Genomic DNA, 15,222 nt, shown 5'->3' with positions numbered 1-15,222 from the left:
GTAAGTTCAAATAAATGAACAGAGGACTGAGGCCATTTTTGAATCTAAGCTTAAGATTTAAATATTAGGGATATAAAAACGTTTCTCTCTAGTGAGCTATAATGGTCTTCATTTTCAGACCTACTTTTTCTTTTAAATATGATTATTTAATGTTCTAGTTATCCACATTTCAATTAACTCTCTTAGGGAAAAAGTTTTCATTATGCTGTGTACAACTGTCTCAAATTAAAATACATATATCAGTGTGTGGTGTGTGTATCTGTGTGTGTAGCTTCTTGTTTGGTTCCTTTTTTTTTTTTGTAAAGAGAGCAAAGGGAATGAGAATGATTATCTTTCTTGAGCATGTATGAATTTGAAATGGCTCAGTACTTATTTTTGCTTTTCTTTCACTGTTAAATGTTTGCTTTAAAAGCTTATCTTTGTTTTAAAAGAAAATGCCTTGTGTCTATTTCCACATTGCTTTGGTTTGAGGAATTTAGGATTGAAAAAATGGTAGGTTACATTTGCTACAAATCACCTCTCATTTGGCCTATATACTGTGGGGTACCAGAGGTGTATTTCCTTAAGCGACCTAGTTTTCTGGTCCTGTTTTGACCTACTATCATGTAGATTCTGCATGATTTGATGATCATGTATTACAAGTCTCATTTTTCTTCCTGAAGAATTTCATTGTAAATTCTAAGTTTTACTAAGTTGACTTGTGGTATTTTTTGTTTGTTTTAGTTTGAAATGCTTACTGGTACTCTGCCATTTCAAGGTAAAGACAGAAATGAGACCATGAATATGATATTAAAGTAAGTGTAAACATTTTTTTTTCTTTTGGGAAAAATTCCTTGCTTTCAGTTTTGAGAAACTTGTTATGGTTTTCATTTGACACAAAAGAACATTTTTCACTGTCTCATTCCCTTCCACCGTATAGGGGACATTATTTGCCATTGTGATAGCATTCTTTAAAATTATTTTTGGGATTTATAAATTTAGAAGTATGGCTAGATTTAAATGAAATTTTCTGAAATCCTCTTTTCCAGAGCAAAACTTGGAATGCCTCAGTTTCTTAGTGCTGAAGCACAAAGTCTTCTAAGGATGTTATTCAAAAGGAATCCAGCAAATAGATTGGGTATTATTTATTTTCTTAGCTTTTATAACAATATACTACATGCTTTGGGAGGATAATTATGACTTTATATTTTCTGGCCTAAGTTCATTTACTGCTGTTATGTGTTTATACGTAGAATTCTATGTTTTATGTATGCAAAGATTCCAGTAAACTCTGTTATGCCCATCATTAAAAATGGAGTGGTCTAGTTATTCAGAACTTATGTTTAATATATATCATTATATCATATGAATGTCTCTTTTGACATAATTCACAGAGTTCTCCCTTCTGTAGGTAATCCTTTTAGATATTTGAAGATAATTATTTTGTCCCTTCCAATATTCATCAAGATAAATGTTATGTTTCCATAACTGCTCATTATTTGGCTACTTTCTAGTAGCCTTTCCCTGGATCCAAATGTGATCCTATTATCCTGTTTATGTCCATGTGTTAAAATTTCAATGCCACTTTATTCATTGCATTTTTAATTTGGCCTATAGATATGAGATCATAAATTGAATTATGAAGAAAATGAAGGGGCTTCCCTGGTGGCGCAGTGGTTGAGAGTCCGCCTGCCAATGCAGGGGACATGGGTTCGTGCCCCAGTCCGGGAAGATACCACATGCCATGGAGCGACTGGGCCCGTGAGCCATGGCCACTGAGCCTGCACGTCCAGAGCCTGTGCTCCATAAAGGGAGAGGCCACAACAGTGAGAGGCCGGTGTACCACAAAAAAAAAAAAAAAAAATGAAAATGAAAATTGCTTAAATTTTAATGCTATGTTAGACATGATTTTTATTTGATTCAGAAGGTATTTTAGTATTTCATGATACCTTATGTGCTTCAGCATGAACATCAACTATTTTTTTATTATATTAAATTCAGAGGACCAATTAATAAAACATCAGATAAGAAATCGTAAACTTTTCACTTCAAGGAATCTATGAAATGTGTGTACTCCTATTTACAGATAATAGCCTGGAAGCCAGGTAAGCAGATTAAAAAATTCAGACTGGTAAAAACATTCTTTCCATTTTTATAGGCTCAGAAGGAGTTGACGAAATCAAAAGACATCTTTTTTTTGCAAATATTGACTGGAATGTAAGTTCAGTAGCAAGTTCGTTACTGAGTACCTTTAATAAAAGCAAAAACTCAAGAGTAAATGGTAATATATGGACTTTGCTGATAAACTTAATCCATTTGTTTTATTTTTAGTATGAGATTTTATTTACAGGTGTAGCATTTCATGCAATTACCTTGAACCAGTAGATGTGTGGATGATATGTAGTAAATTTTTGTTGCTCATTTGTCTTACCTGTAAAATATGGTTAATATTCTCCCCTATTCTAGGTTGGGGAATGTGGGGGGAAGAAGAGAGAGGAGAAAGGGGATGAATCATAGGACAGATTCTTATAGAAAAATGAATCCTAAAGAATCTAAGATGTTATTTAATTTCAAATGGTTCTTTGTCATGTATTAGAACAAATTTAATTTGTTAAGAAGTGAAAATCTTTGTATATAGGTATTTTACTAAATTTTGAGAGAACATGAAAACAGAAACATTGTGAAATTCTGCAAAGTCATGTATTAAATTTTTTTAAGTTGCAACTCCCAGACTAATGAGCTTTTCTTAGAAAAGCTCACTTTTTATTGTTGTTTACAACACAGCTTTATGTATTTTATATACTATTAATCATCATAGGTAAGTGTTTTTGATTATTTAATTCTGGCACTGGTATTGAAAATTATCCCTAAAGAAAAAGTGTCTCTTTTGGTTTCTAAGGCAGAGGTAGAGAGCCACTATTCACTGACCAAATTATTATTTTTTCTGGCTTGTAGAACAGGTTTCAGAAGTTAATATTTTGATTTAGTTTTTATAGTTGTAAAACTGCAACACATTAATAGTATTAATAACCTGAAAGGCCACGCAGTGAACATACTGCATGGGAGTCTGCCCTTTGTCATATATGTGTGCATCCCTCTTTCGGTGTCCTTGCATTCCCTTGTCATTTTTTTCTAATGCTTCTCTGCTCTTCCTTTTTCTTTAACTAGAAAAACTAGAAATTATTTTTCCATTATTTTTATATCTAAACAGTTTGTTTATTCCTCTTAAATAATAAAAGAGTGGAATGTGTACATGTTTAAATAAATGAAAATTACTTTAAAGTAATCCTCTATTAATTTTCCCTCACTGCGAGACTGTGAGCTTTTAAAAAAGTAGATTTCCAAAAAACAGTTATGTTGTAAGATATTTTATATGTCTTTCCAAAACATAAATTTTAGGAAGTTAGATTGTTAGACAAGTTTCAAGTTTTGAATTCTATAAAAAGAGCTCTAAACAGTGCATCTAATGCATATTATTATGTGAAAACAAAATAGGTATAATGAATATTTCTTGGAGTTAGACTAATTATTAATTTTGATATCCTAGAATGTTATTAGTTATTTCTGCATGGTAACATTGTGATATGTTCTGTATGGTTATTTTACCAGTGAGAATTCAAGTCAGTTTTTGAAATCCAAAACTGAACAGAATTATTCCTCGTGAATGCAACCTGTGGCATTGCTGCTGTGTTTCTTGGTCTCATTTGATTCTGTACATTATCTCTCAAGTTTAGATGATACACAGAATTTGGTTAAGAGGTTAGAATTTGGTTAACAGGTATCTGAAGCCTGTTGAAATTTCATTTATGAAATTGTGAGTCTTCTGTTAAGGGCTGTGAATATCATATTCTGCTTCAATAATTTTTCAAGTATGAATACGTTTCTGTGTTATTCTGTTATTTCTTCTAGAAATTATATAAGAGAGAAGTTCAGCCTCCTTTCAAACCGGCTTCTGGAAAACCAGATGATACTTTTTGTTTTGATCCTGAATTTACTGCAAAAACACCTAAAGGTAATGCATGTTTATGTGTAACATCAGGGCTTTTATTCAGTTAGATGGTTAAAAAAGTAAACTAGCTTCTTAGGTAAAAACTAAAAAAATTGTAAGTTTGCAGAGGGTGGTTTGCCCTGTGTGGAAGTGTGGATCCTATATAGAGCATTGCTTGGACACCTTTCAAACAGAGGCTTTACATGGGAAATATTTACTAGGGAAGCAGAGACTAGAGCAAAGGGTGAACGTTTTCTTTTTTTCTTACTTTAAAAGTTTTTTGACATGCTAATGCATTAGAGGATGGGGGTAAGAGGTAAGATATGAGATATATCACTCTGACTCTTATAGTTTACAATTTAATGAGGTTTACTTTTATTGGCATCTGTTTCATACATTCATTCAACAAATATTGAATACCTACTATGTACTAAGCAGTGACAGTGCAGAAGTGAACAGAACAGACAAAAATTATAATCTACATGGAGCTTGCATAATAGTATGGGGAAACAGATAATATAAAATCAAATACCTAATATAGTATGTCTGATGATAACATTTAATGGTTTCCTTTATATTCAAAGAAATGTTCACATTTCATATCATAAAATTCTGTGTAGTTCTAATTAAATATAATTATTTGGACATTAGATTCTCCTGGTTTGCCAGCTAGTGCTAATGCTCATCAACTCTTCAAAGGATTCAGCTTTGTTGCAACTTCTATTGCAGAAGAATATAAAATCACTCCGATCACAAGTGCAAATGTATTACCAATTGTTCAGGTAAATTCCACTTAGATTATTCAGATTAGGGATAATTATTTCATTCAGTTATTGCTAATGGATTTACAGTGATTTTTAAGTGATTTTCAACTGCTTCATTTATCTCTGTATAATGAATTAAAGATGTCTCCATATGTTTTGGAAAAAAGCAGACAGTAGTAACCTTTAATTATATTTAGGTGATCTCTTTTGGCAAGAAAATGTAATGGGTGATGTATTAGCTAGTTGATTTAATTATTGTATTGGCTTTGGGGATCTAGAAAGTCTACAATTTAGGATCAGTTCAGAATCTGTGTAAACCATTTATAAATACTGATAAAACTTCTCTAGAATTATTCTTGATTTTTAAAAGATTTAAGAAGAATGTATACTTAGGAGAGAAGATAACAAATGTGAAACCATATCATTCTATTTTGTATTTTACTTTTTAACAAAAACAGATAAATGGAAATGCTGCACAATTTGGTGAAGCGTATGAATTGAAAGAGGATATTGGTGTTGGCTCCTATTCTGTTTGCAAACGATGCATACACACTGCTACCAACATGGAATTTGCAGTGAAGGTATTGTCTCTGAGGCTAACTTTTTTTTTTTGTTTTATATGTGTAAGTTAAATTGCAGGTCAACTGACAGTTTTTCAGTGGAGCAAGTGGAGAAAGCAAAGATAAAATGATGAGGAAAACCTCTTAAGACTTAATATTTTCATTTTGAATTTCTTTCCAAGACTTTATTTTGTTCAATAAAAAAAGACTTATTTTGGAGGAACAATGTGTTTCATGAATGTCTTGCTTTTGAATAATTTTATTTTAATGTAGTATGTTAAGATTGAGCAATTGTGACAATTACTGTCACATTTGGATCAAATTATCAGTATAGTTTTAGTTAGATGGAATATAATGTTGAAGAAAGTGCTCTGTTTTTTATTGTTTCAGTTATAGGAAATTTTTAAATATTAAAATAATGTGAGACAAACATTACTCTTGAGTTTTATTATTTGCTTGAAAATATAACCAAATTTAAATTATGTCATTCATTTTTAGACAAAGAAAATATTTTTCCTCTGAGACTTTTCTTGTCTTATTTCTTAGATCATTGACAAAAGTAAAAGAGACCCCTCAGAAGAAATTGAAATTTTGATGCGCTATGGACAACACCCTAACATTATAACTTTAAAGGATGTAGGTATTTAAAATCTGTGTATCAGCTAAGCTAATGAAGTTATGACTTGGCACTTTATTTTCTTATTGAAACTTTTCATGTCCATGGTATGTTTACTTTCATGCCACAAAATCTTAAGACTCTTAAATTTGCCACTTCAGTTCTTCTTTTTCCCCTGATGATTTTATACTACTACCCTTCTTATAAAACGTCAGAAAGGAACTATGACGGTTGGTAAATGAGAGTGTCCTGATTACTTGAATGTATTCTAGCTGTTAACTAGTTAACATTATCACCAGCAACATTTATTATTCTCTAGTACTACAAGTATAGAAGATACAGGAGATTGGGAATCTGCCAAATTCTAGGAGATTTTACTTTCTTGATTGTACAGCAATTGGCTGTAGCACTCTGTATTGTTGCTTGGCTGAAATAGTATTAGTCTACTTTTTTTAAAGTGAACATATGACTCATAGTAATAGATGTTACTGAATGCTGACTTTTCATGTAAAGAAAATAATGCTCTTTCCTCTGTAGAAAAGGCAGACAATAAACCATCACCTTGATCAGTTTGTTTCAGATAATATGATATGCATTTTGATTTATAATCCTTAAATATTATTTTATATATAAATGTATGTATGTGTGTGGATAGATATATGTCTACACATATGGTTTGTATGTGTAGAGGTAGATATCACATGCTCTGAATAAAAGGGTGTACATATTTTTAATATATTCTCCTTGATATAGTATTTGAATTCAACAAATATTTAAGACACCTTGTCAGATAATAGACTATGGGGAAGATATTAAAAAACAAATAATATATTTACTGCCATAAGGAAGCTTACTATCATTAAGGAAGGAAAGTGCCTATAATACAGTAAAAAAATGAGACAGATGCCATTTGAGAGGCACAAAGTTCTATTTTTCCATTTATATTCTTTGATGAAGTATAACAGAAAACTTCAAAAGTTAATACAATTATATGTTTAACATGGTCTCACAGAATGGTGTAAGAGTCCATTTAGCCAGTTTAACCTTCAGTAGAGCCTGCACTATATTAATACTAAAGGAATAATATTTTTTAACACTAGAGGTTCATTAGAAAAGCAAAGTAAATATAATTTAAAACATTTCAGAATTGTAATTATAAATAATATCATTTTGAAAATATGTTCTTTTTTAGGTTTATGATGATGGTAGATATGTTTACCTTGTTACGGATTTGATGAAAGGAGGAGAGCTACTTGACCGTATTCTCAAACAAAAATGTTTTTCAGAACGGGAAGCTAGTGATGTACTGTTTATAATAACTAACACAGTTGACTATCTTCATTGTCAAGGAGTAAGTTGTAGTTATAGTCTTCCTTTTAATTCTGGGGCTTATATCTTCACAAAATAATATATAGGATATGACACCTAAAATGAATTACTTTTTGTCACATATTTTTATACGGAATAGCCTAATAAAATTCATAATTTAGTGAAGGTTATAGGATTAGGAAATTGGGTAATACCTTATTAATTTTCTTCACTCTACCTGTTAGCCCTAATTTAATAGCATATTAGTTTTAAAAGTGGTTTGAATTATATATCTAACCTTGACTTTTAAATTATTAAACCTAATCAAACTTAAAAGTGAAACATAAAAGAGTTATCCAAGGGCATGTTGTGAATATTATTCAGATTATACTATGCTTAACATGAAAGTTCTGGCAAGACTGCATATCTTGATTGTTGCCAGCCCCTCCCCCAATACAGTAAGAAATTTGGATTCTAAACAGTTGAAGTATTACTATATTGAAATTTCTAGTGGAGGCGCAGGCCTGTTATTTTGCTTCCTATCTCTTCATAAAGAAAGCGAATGAACTGAGTTATCAAAACAAGGTAACTTTTATTATATATATAGCTAAACAAGAAAACAGAGTCACAAATAATTTAAAAATGTAAGTTTGAATAGTTGTAGTAGTAGATATGTACCCACTTACATATAAACAATAAAACAATGAATGACTCAGAAATGACATAATGAAAATACTACAGGGGCCAGAACTCATTTTTGAGTGTGGTTTTACAGAGTACATTTTCAGCATTTTGAAATGTAAATTGTATAATGCTAAAGGAGTAATTCTATAATAATTTAATTCCTTGATTGTCTTTATCAACCCACTCTAAAATAAAGGATGACCAGAATTTTTGAGAAGAAAATGATAAACATCTTCCTTTTTGTTTATTATTTTAGAAATTAAACACTACATCAATTAAGTAAATTAATGACAAACATGTGTTGAGCATTTCTACATGCCAGACATTATAAAAGGTATTGCAGATTCAACCATGGGTTTAAGTCTTGATCCTTGTCTTGAAAGACCTTTTAATGTAGTAAACTGCTGATTAAAAATAGGACTAGATTGAATGAAGTAGATAGTGTATCAGAAAGAAAATCATCACAGAGAATTTCAGAATATTTTCCATTTCTAGCATTTCATTTGGTTCTTACTGTTTCTGTTTTTCTGCCGAGTTTTCATGCATTGAAAGTGTTTTGTTTTACTACGTTATTTTTTTAAATTTCTCTTATATTTATTTAGTCTTGTGAATGTTGAACAAAGGCATTTTGATGAGCTATAATTGACATATAACTTTGTGTACGTTTAAGGTATACATGTTGATTTGAGACATTTATATGTTATTTTGCTACCATAGCATTACCTAGCACATCTATCATATCACAATAATAGCCACTTTAAAATGCTTGCTGTTAGGTCCAACATGGTTTATATTGGAGTTGGAATTGATTTTCTTTTTTCTTGAAATTGTGATCTGTTTTGGGGGGAGGGGTTCTTTGTATATCAGATAATTTTGGATTGTGTACTGCACATTTGTGTATTAATGTACGGAGATTGATTATGTTCTGTTATTTTTCTCCAGTGATTATTTTTTGTTCTGTTTTCAGTGGGTAATTTTCTTAGGAGGGTTTGTGCTGAAAAATCTGCTTTTTGACAAGTATGTACTCCCCACCAGAGTCTTGTCTCCTTTTGCTCATTCCCCAGTACCTTCAAGGTAGTTGATTTTTCTACTTAGGTTTTATAGTTGTTTACCGTGGGGAGGGGGTGTTGAGTAGGGTCTTAGTCCATTATATCTACAAGTGGAACTGATAATTGAGTTTTGAGATTGGAAGTGGTTAACAAAACTGGTGGCTTGATAAAAACTGGCACATCTGGGGCTTCCCTGGTGGTGCAGTGGTTGAGAGTCCGCCTGCCGATGCAGGGGACACGGGTTCGTGCCCCGGTTCAGGAGGATCCCATATGCCACGGAGCGGCTGGGCCTGTGAGCCATGGCTGCTGAGCCTGCGTGTCTGGAGCCTGTGCTTCACAACGGGAGAGGCCACAACAGTGAGGGCCCACGTACCACAAAAAGAAACAAACAAAAATAAAAAACCTGGCACATCTGTCTGACAGAGATAATTTTGTCTGTGTACTTCAGGTTGTCAGGGCCATCATGGTTGGAGAAAGTATCATTTTCAAAATTTTATGATTGAGACATTTCCCTTTCCTGGAAATATATTAACTTACAATGTTTTATTCCACAGATATTTAGTTAGCTATAGAATTGTAAAGCATTTTTTTTAATGTTCAAGGTTGTTCATCGTGATCTTAAACCCAGTAATATTTTATACGTGGATGAATCAGCCAACGCAGACTCCATTAGGATCTGTGATTTTGGGTTTGCAAAACAACTTCGAGGAGAAAATGGACTTCTCTTAACTCCATGCTACACTGCAAACTTTGTGGCACCTGAGGTATTCTTTAAAACTTCAGTATTTGCCTTTCATTCTTTTCCTTTAGTTAAATGTATTTGATATCATGTATATGTTATGGTAGGTAGGTAAAAGCTGAGTTATCTTGTCCTTTCCCAGCTATAAAGCTCTTTAAATCATTGAATTCTGATAACTCCCAATATAAATATTCAAACTAATAACTAGCATCTGAAACCAACCTGAATGTAATAATCAGATTATTCTATTCTGCTGGGTTACATAGTGGTTTCAGAATCATACCCTTTTAGAGCAGGGCAGAGAGTGAAGATAACCTCACCTTAAACATATTAAATATTCTAAAGGAGGAAACTGAGGCTCAAAATACTTAATATCAGCATTCACTGTGTAACAAAGCCAGGATAGATTTTCAGATATTTTGGTTTGTGCTGAACATGAGGTGATTTATATTGTTTAGCATTATACATAACATGGGCAATGCCATCCCCGATTATCTTTAAGATCTTCTAATTCATGGAGAAAACAGCTTCACAGGGTTTTTTATAAGCGGTAGGGTTTTTCTTGGCAAATAACGTTCGTATGTAGATCTTAGAAGAGACAGGAAAGGTGAAGATGAGGAAGTCAAGGGGTGCACGTTTCACATTTGGCAAGCTCCAGCAGTCTGTCAGTTCTGATAATGGGGATGGGAGCTTTGACAGTAGCAACTCCCACAGCAGTGAAAGTATGGGTGATGAAAAATGAATCAGGGATGGCATTGGTCATATAGATTCTTTATAAGTTTTCTTTGTAAAAGTCAAGAACTGTTCTTATATGTTATGAATAATGCTAAGTCATATGAATTATCGGATGTTTAACACAAATCAAAATACACAGATATCCTCAGGTTAGAAAAATAGAATTTTCCAAGTCAAAAGAAGAATAATTTGAGGATGAATTCCTATCTCATGTGCATGGTTTTTTTTTGCATTAAATACTAGTCCTTTATGGATAATATTGCACATCAGATATAATACAAGATACAGCATATTTCTTATATTGAAATATCAACAAATCTGTATTTTAATGTAGCTATTAGAAAAATAATATTTCTAGTGAAGAAAATAGAAACATAGAAAATAGGAAAATAACTTTCTAATAGTGAAAAGTTCCCATGTTAAAATTTATTAAATCTTCCTTTAAGATGTTAATGTTGAGGAAGAAGTATAACACCTGCTTTACAGGGTTTTTATGATAAGATTTTCCCTGTAAGAAATTGTGTATGTATGCAGAGAATGTGCTCTAATCTATATTTTAATTATATTCATAGAATAATGAATGTACAAATTTTTATCACATTAAAATATATAGAAACTGTATGTCCCAAAACAAAAATTGGGATGCATGCATGATCCAAGAAGGGGTTATTGTACTGCCCCCAGGTGTAAGAGATATCTTAGACATAAAAAATTAGCTTTTCTAGGGCATTTTAATGGTTTTATAGAATAGGAAGATAGAAATTTGAGATTAAGGCTCTTCTGTTAAATATAGGGTATACTGTATACTTCTCATTTCATTAAAATGAAAAATATACAGTATGCCTGTGTTTAGATTAATGGTTAGGTAAACATTTTTAGATTAATGGCTAGGTAAACATTTTCCTAGGTAAATGAGTACAAATCTGCAGAGTAGAATACAGCCCATTGATGCTTTTTATCCTAACAGACTTCCATTGTAGTAAGACACTCTCACCATTGTAATAGTGAAGGTTTTCAGGTGGGCATGTGGAGACCACTTGTCTGTAACTAATGCCTCTAGTGTCTGAACTACCTTTGGCTAGGTTAGAATTTGTATTTTCAAAATGCTTTGAAAAGTTTTATTATCAAGAGCTGAAGCCTCTGCTAGCAATCAATGCATATTTGTAAATTGTTATAAATGTAAAACAGGTTTGGGGTAAGATTTGTTTCTAAAATTTCAGACCCCTTCAAAAATTATTAGTGAAGTGTATGAAATGCATTATCTTTTCAACTAGAATCAGAAAGATTCAAGTATCCATGCAGATATTTGAATAAATAATAGCATTTATGAGAGTATAAATTCATTATTCATCACAGTTCATTAAGATCCCTTATTTGCTAAAAGAGAAACTAATTAGTAGTACTAATTTCAGCTGAACAATAAGGAATATTCATTCACTTTTTTGATATGCATCAATTCAGTTAACCTCTTAAGGCTTATTTACTTAATAGATGTGCTTTTGTACTATACCTATGTCACAAAAATTAATGTATCTCAAAAAATATTTATTCTTTTATAAAAGCAAATCTATCATATTATTCAACTGACATTTAATGTCTACTGAGGTCTAAGAATGATCCTGAACTAAAGGAATTTACAATATATTGGATGGATGCTATGCCTGCAACTCTTTTTAAAAAGTAAATGTGAAATTACCCTGCTTTGCTCTGACTTTAGGCTGTCATATGTTTTGCTCCAAATATGAATTTATCTGAATGAGCATCTCTGTCTATGTTACATTTTGATGATTTGGGAAGCCAAATGAGAGAGAAAGTAAAGTCATTAACTACTTTAATTCTGACTTCTATCTTCTTTGTATTTAACTTGATGCAAGTAAGAAGGTATGAAACACGTTACTTTCTACATTGTACTCTTTCATTCATCCCACTACCTTGCCTTTTTTTTTTTATGGCTCTATGTTCTCACTGTTAATAGGACATTGATATCTAGAACAAAAGTAGACTGCCTCTTCTTTACACCTACAAAATGGGTTTAAGTGTGTGGTAAATCTAAACCAAGTTTTTCATGATTGATCCTAATTAGATTAAGCAATATGATCCCTCCAGTGCCTTTCTTCTCATTAACTCTGAAGGTTTTGGGAGTATGAAATACCTATAGCTGACTCACTGATTAACCCTTGCCTGTCCAACTAGTTCACTAAGCAGTCCCTCAGCCTTGGCTTTGCATTGGATCATCCGGGAACCTTTAAAAATATTGTCCTAAGGGAACCAGGGAAAACACGGTGATGCCCAGAACTGCAAGAAATGATGAGAGGGCTTCCCTGGTGTAGCAGTGGTTAAGAATCCTCTTGCCAATGCAGCGGACATGGGTTCGAGCCCTGATCCGGGAAGATCCAACATGCCGCAGAGCAACTAAGCCTGTGCACCACAACTACTGAGCCTGTGCTCTAGAGCCTGTGCTCCACAACTACTGAAGCCCACAAGCCACAACTACTGAAGTCCGCATGCCTAGAGCCCATGCTCCACAACAAGAGAAGCCACTGCAATGAGAAGCCCGTGCACCGCAACGAAGAGTAGCCCCCACTCACCGCAACTAGAGAAAGCCTGCGCACAGCAACAAAGACCCAATGCAGCCAAGAATTATAAATAAATTAAATAAATAAATGTATTAAAAAAAAGGAAGTGATGAGAAAAGGAAAGAGATAAGGGAAAAAAGCAGGAGAGGTTTATGTTTCACTAGAGGATGCCAGGTTAGGCTTATCGTGATCTGAATTGTTTAGCTCTACCTCATTATTTATTAGGGCCTTTGTAGTCTCCACTAGTGTTATTTACATAAGCCAGCTAAATAGGTGTTTTGATAGCCTATTCAGCTTCCCAAGTTTGCAGATACGTGTGTTCTTATAAATACACTTTGACTATGAAAAAAACATAATATCTTGAATTTTAAGTTAGTTAGATACTTATTATTCAAGTCTGGCCATTGTCAAAGCTAAACATTAATATTTTTAGCCTTTTATAAATGAAATCGTCCATTCTGGTGGTTATACAATCCCCAGTGTTAACGCATTAATAATGTTTCTATTTTGTTCCTATGTCTAAAGGCTTTAGCAGTGGGCTTGTTTTTCTAAATTTAAAAAAAGGCCTCATTTCACCTCAAACTAGCTATTAACTTCACAGAGAATATTCACATGAATATATAATAAATATGTTATTTGATTTTTATTAATACTAGTCTCAAAAGAAAAAACTACCTAAATTATTATATGAAAAATTAACAAAACCATTCAGAATTTATCAAATGTGTGTTTGTGATCCAGAAATATACTGATTTTTTTTAAGACATGAGCCTTGTATATAAAATATAAATTCATCTTGCTTTCATGAGATTATATATTATCTTACCACCTCTTGTGTAATAAGGAGGCAATTATCATAGATATTAAAATCACAGACACTAGAGTAAGAATGCCTGCTCCACTACTCACTAGTTTTGTGATATTGGGCAAATTACTTATCATTTACGTCAGTTTCCTCATCTTCAAAATGGAAGTAATATCTATCTCATAGAGTCAGTGTTAGGGTTAAAAGACAGTACTCTGTGTAGAATATATTAAGCTCTCTATACATATTATTTTAAATTTTGATGTGTCTGGATTTCCTGAGAGGAGGAGTGAAAGCTCATTGAGGTCAGGGATCATATCTTTATAGGCTGTTTTTTTGTATCACTCATGTTGCTTAATCACATTAATAGCCACTTATTGAATGCTTGTTAATTGCAGAAGACTTTCCCTTTAACATTGTGAATCTATTTTTGAAAAGATTAAAATGAGCTAAATTGTGAACATTTGTGAGATTATTAGAAGCACAACTTTCTTTTAGATGAGAAAACTGAGTTTATACTGAGTAGTACCAGATGAGTATTTCTTTCTCAGGTTCTTATGCAACAAGGCTATGATGCTGCTTGTGATATTTGGAGTCTGGGAGTCCTTTTTTACACAATGTTGGCTGGGTAAGAAATTTATATACTCAAATTAATTCATATAATTATTTGAATTTCACCTGTATATTTTCATCTAGAAAGAGGACAGATGAAAATAACCTTAAGGAAAATGCTATCAATATTTCAAAATATTATATATTATATACTTATAAAATTAAAAAAACATAAGGTAAGGTGTTTAAGGAGGCATTATTTAGATATATAATTAAAAGATTGTTCAATTAGAACTAAAACTTCAAAATAAAGCATTTATTTTTATTTTGATATTTTACATTTGAGTGCATTACTTTTTGAAAATGTTTACTTGAGCATAAAATAATTTCATGGTTCAGCAGGTGCTTACCCACTGAACTTGCTGATGTTAATTTTTTTTAAGTACTTGAATTTTGGTTCTCTTGGCAATAGAGATTTAGTAAGATCGAGCTTTATAACAAAGCTAAATAAAGTGGTAACAATACTAAACTACAGAAACACGCACAGCTGCCTTCTTTTAAAAGGATAAAGAAATACTAAAAAATGTAACCATTGGATTGTGTTAATATTGTTAATTTATAAATAATACAAGTACTGTTTTATTTAGCACTTTTATTTAGGAGTAAAAATGTGTAGCCATAGATAAAGGCTAGGTTTAGCAAAGTCTAATGTGTAGAATGAAATTTGAAGAATTATAATATAATTATAATGTACTTAGGTGTGAGTTTTTAAAGAAGCCATTTAGTATAATTAAATATGCTTGATGTAGCAGGAGCTTTATAAAGATAAGTTATGAAAATGGTGACTCTAAATTATTTATTGGCTTG

At 32.1% G+C, this 15,222-nt stretch overlaps 1 protein-coding gene across 5 annotated transcripts in view; it reads left to right on the top strand.

The window, feature by feature from the left end:
- The window catches only part of RPS6KA6 (ribosomal protein S6 kinase A6), a 227,927-nt gene that overhangs the window by 168,445 nt on the left and 44,260 nt on the right, over positions 1–15,222 (top strand). For all 5 annotated transcript variants that reach the window (XR_003796370.1, XM_029240500.1, XM_029240502.1 and 2 more), the window contains 10 exons: positions 724–794; positions 1,029–1,117; positions 2,138–2,196; positions 3,889–3,991; positions 4,619–4,749; positions 5,190–5,312; positions 5,838–5,927; positions 7,100–7,258; positions 9,551–9,712; positions 14,355–14,431. Coding sequence is in view for 4 of the 5 variants with exons in the window: in XM_029240500.1 (XP_029096333.1) it covers positions 724–794; positions 1,029–1,117; positions 2,138–2,196; positions 3,889–3,991; positions 4,619–4,749; positions 5,190–5,312; positions 5,838–5,927; positions 7,100–7,258; positions 9,551–9,712; positions 14,355–14,431 (1,064 nt within the window). In the remaining variant the exon portion in view is untranslated. The remainder of the gene's footprint in view (positions 1–723; positions 795–1,028; positions 1,118–2,137; positions 2,197–3,888; positions 3,992–4,618; positions 4,750–5,189; positions 5,313–5,837; positions 5,928–7,099; positions 7,259–9,550; positions 9,713–14,354; positions 14,432–15,222) is intronic.

This window comes from Monodon monoceros, unplaced genomic scaffold (assembly GCF_005190385.1).
Source record: "Monodon monoceros isolate NGI ecotype Baffin Bay Population unplaced genomic scaffold, NGI_Narwhal_1 Super_Scaffold_22, whole genome shotgun sequence".
Lineage (NCBI taxonomy): Eukaryota > Metazoa > Chordata > Mammalia > Artiodactyla > Monodontidae > Monodon > Monodon monoceros.
The sequence above is the reverse complement of the archived record's forward strand: the minus strand, read 5'-3'. Positions and strand labels throughout refer to the sequence as shown.